This window comes from Chiloscyllium plagiosum, chromosome 6 (genome assembly GCF_004010195.1).
Source record: "Chiloscyllium plagiosum isolate BGI_BamShark_2017 chromosome 6, ASM401019v2, whole genome shotgun sequence".
In the NCBI taxonomy this organism is placed as follows: Eukaryota; Metazoa; Chordata; class Chondrichthyes; order Orectolobiformes; family Hemiscylliidae; genus Chiloscyllium; species Chiloscyllium plagiosum.
Window position 1 is genome coordinate 45,873,051 of NC_057715.1, and position 1,341 is coordinate 45,874,391.

At 38.1% G+C, this 1,341-nt stretch overlaps 1 protein-coding gene across 5 annotated transcripts in view; it reads left to right on the forward strand.

Annotated features, from left to right (window-relative positions):
• Positions 1 to 1,341, forward strand: part of uggt2 (UDP-glucose glycoprotein glucosyltransferase 2) — a 386,557-nt gene that overhangs the window by 334,917 nt on the left and 50,299 nt on the right. For all 5 annotated transcript variants that reach the window (XM_043691459.1, XM_043691457.1, XM_043691458.1 and 2 more), the window contains exon 34: positions 924 to 1,008. In XM_043691459.1, the coding sequence (XP_043547394.1) occupies positions 924 to 1,008 (85 nt within the window). The remainder of the gene's footprint in view (positions 1 to 923; positions 1,009 to 1,341) is intronic.

Below are 1,341 nucleotides of genomic sequence, written 5' to 3' on the forward strand. Positions count from 1 at the left end.
GCTTCCAATTAAACCTGTTGGACTGTAACCTGGTGTTGTGTGATTTCTAACTTTGTACACCCCAGTCCAACACTGGCATCTCCGAATCATGTCTATGGAGTAGTTTAGCATGGCCAGTCCACCTAACCTGCAAATCTTTGGTCTGTGAGACGAAACCCACGTAGATTTGGGGAGAATGTGCAAACTCCACACAGGCAGTCACTGGCAGCTGGTATCGAACCCAGATTCCTGGTACTGTGAGGCAGCAGTACTAGCCACTGTGCCAGTATATAATCAGAGCAGATATATTGGAGACAAATGGCGAAAGATCGAAGATGTGATCGGACAATTTATTTTACTCAATTTGGCATTATCGTTGGAATCCATTGCTAGAAGGAGTTGTGGAAACAGGTATAATACTACATTTTCAAGAGAAGGTCGTTTACACACTTAAAGAAAACAATGCAGGGCTAAGAGTATTGGGACTTGATGGATTACTTGTTGAAAGGCACAACAGAATTGAATGCTGTATGGATTTCTGAAATCAAATTGTGCATTTCTGAGAATACAGTAAGGCATATCATGGATTATTTAAGAAGGCTTATAATTGAAATTATTCTAGTAGGTAACATGTATGAGTGAAAATTAGCCTAGAATGAAAGTTTGATCACTTGTCTTCTAGTCCAGAGAACCACTGTGGTATAAATGAGGATAAGTTCCTTCACTAACTTGATTAATTTTAAGATTTTTTTCCAGTTTGTGAACATTCAGTTATTTACCAAACTATTTATTTGGTACAGCTTGATGAAGTAATGATATTTTAACTGTGTATGACTGATTTATGTGATAAAACTCTCATTTTGCATTGTAGCCAATGACCCGTACAATTCGTTATGCAAGCAGATGTTAAAATGTTAAATTTTGTTTTACATTTATATTTTCAGAATTATGATGCTTTCTGTGTTAAAACACACGAAATCAACTGTCAAGTTCTGGTTTTTGAAGAATTACCTATCTCCTACTTTCAAAGTAAGGGAACTTTGATATTCAGTACATTAGATGGGAAATATTGGAAACACTTCAGCAGCGTCTGCAAAGAGAACAGCCAAATTGACATTATGGTTGTGCACATCACTTACCAGAATTGATCTGCTGCTGTGTTTTCAGAATTTTCTGTTTTTGTCTCCAATTTTAAGCTATAGAGTCATAGAGATGTACAGAATGGAAACAGACCCTTCGGTCCAACCCGTCATGTCGACCAGATATCCCAGCCCAATCTAGTCCCACCTGCCAGCACCCGCCCATATCCTTCCAAACCCTTCCTATTCATATACCCATCCAAATGCCTCTTAAATGTTGCAA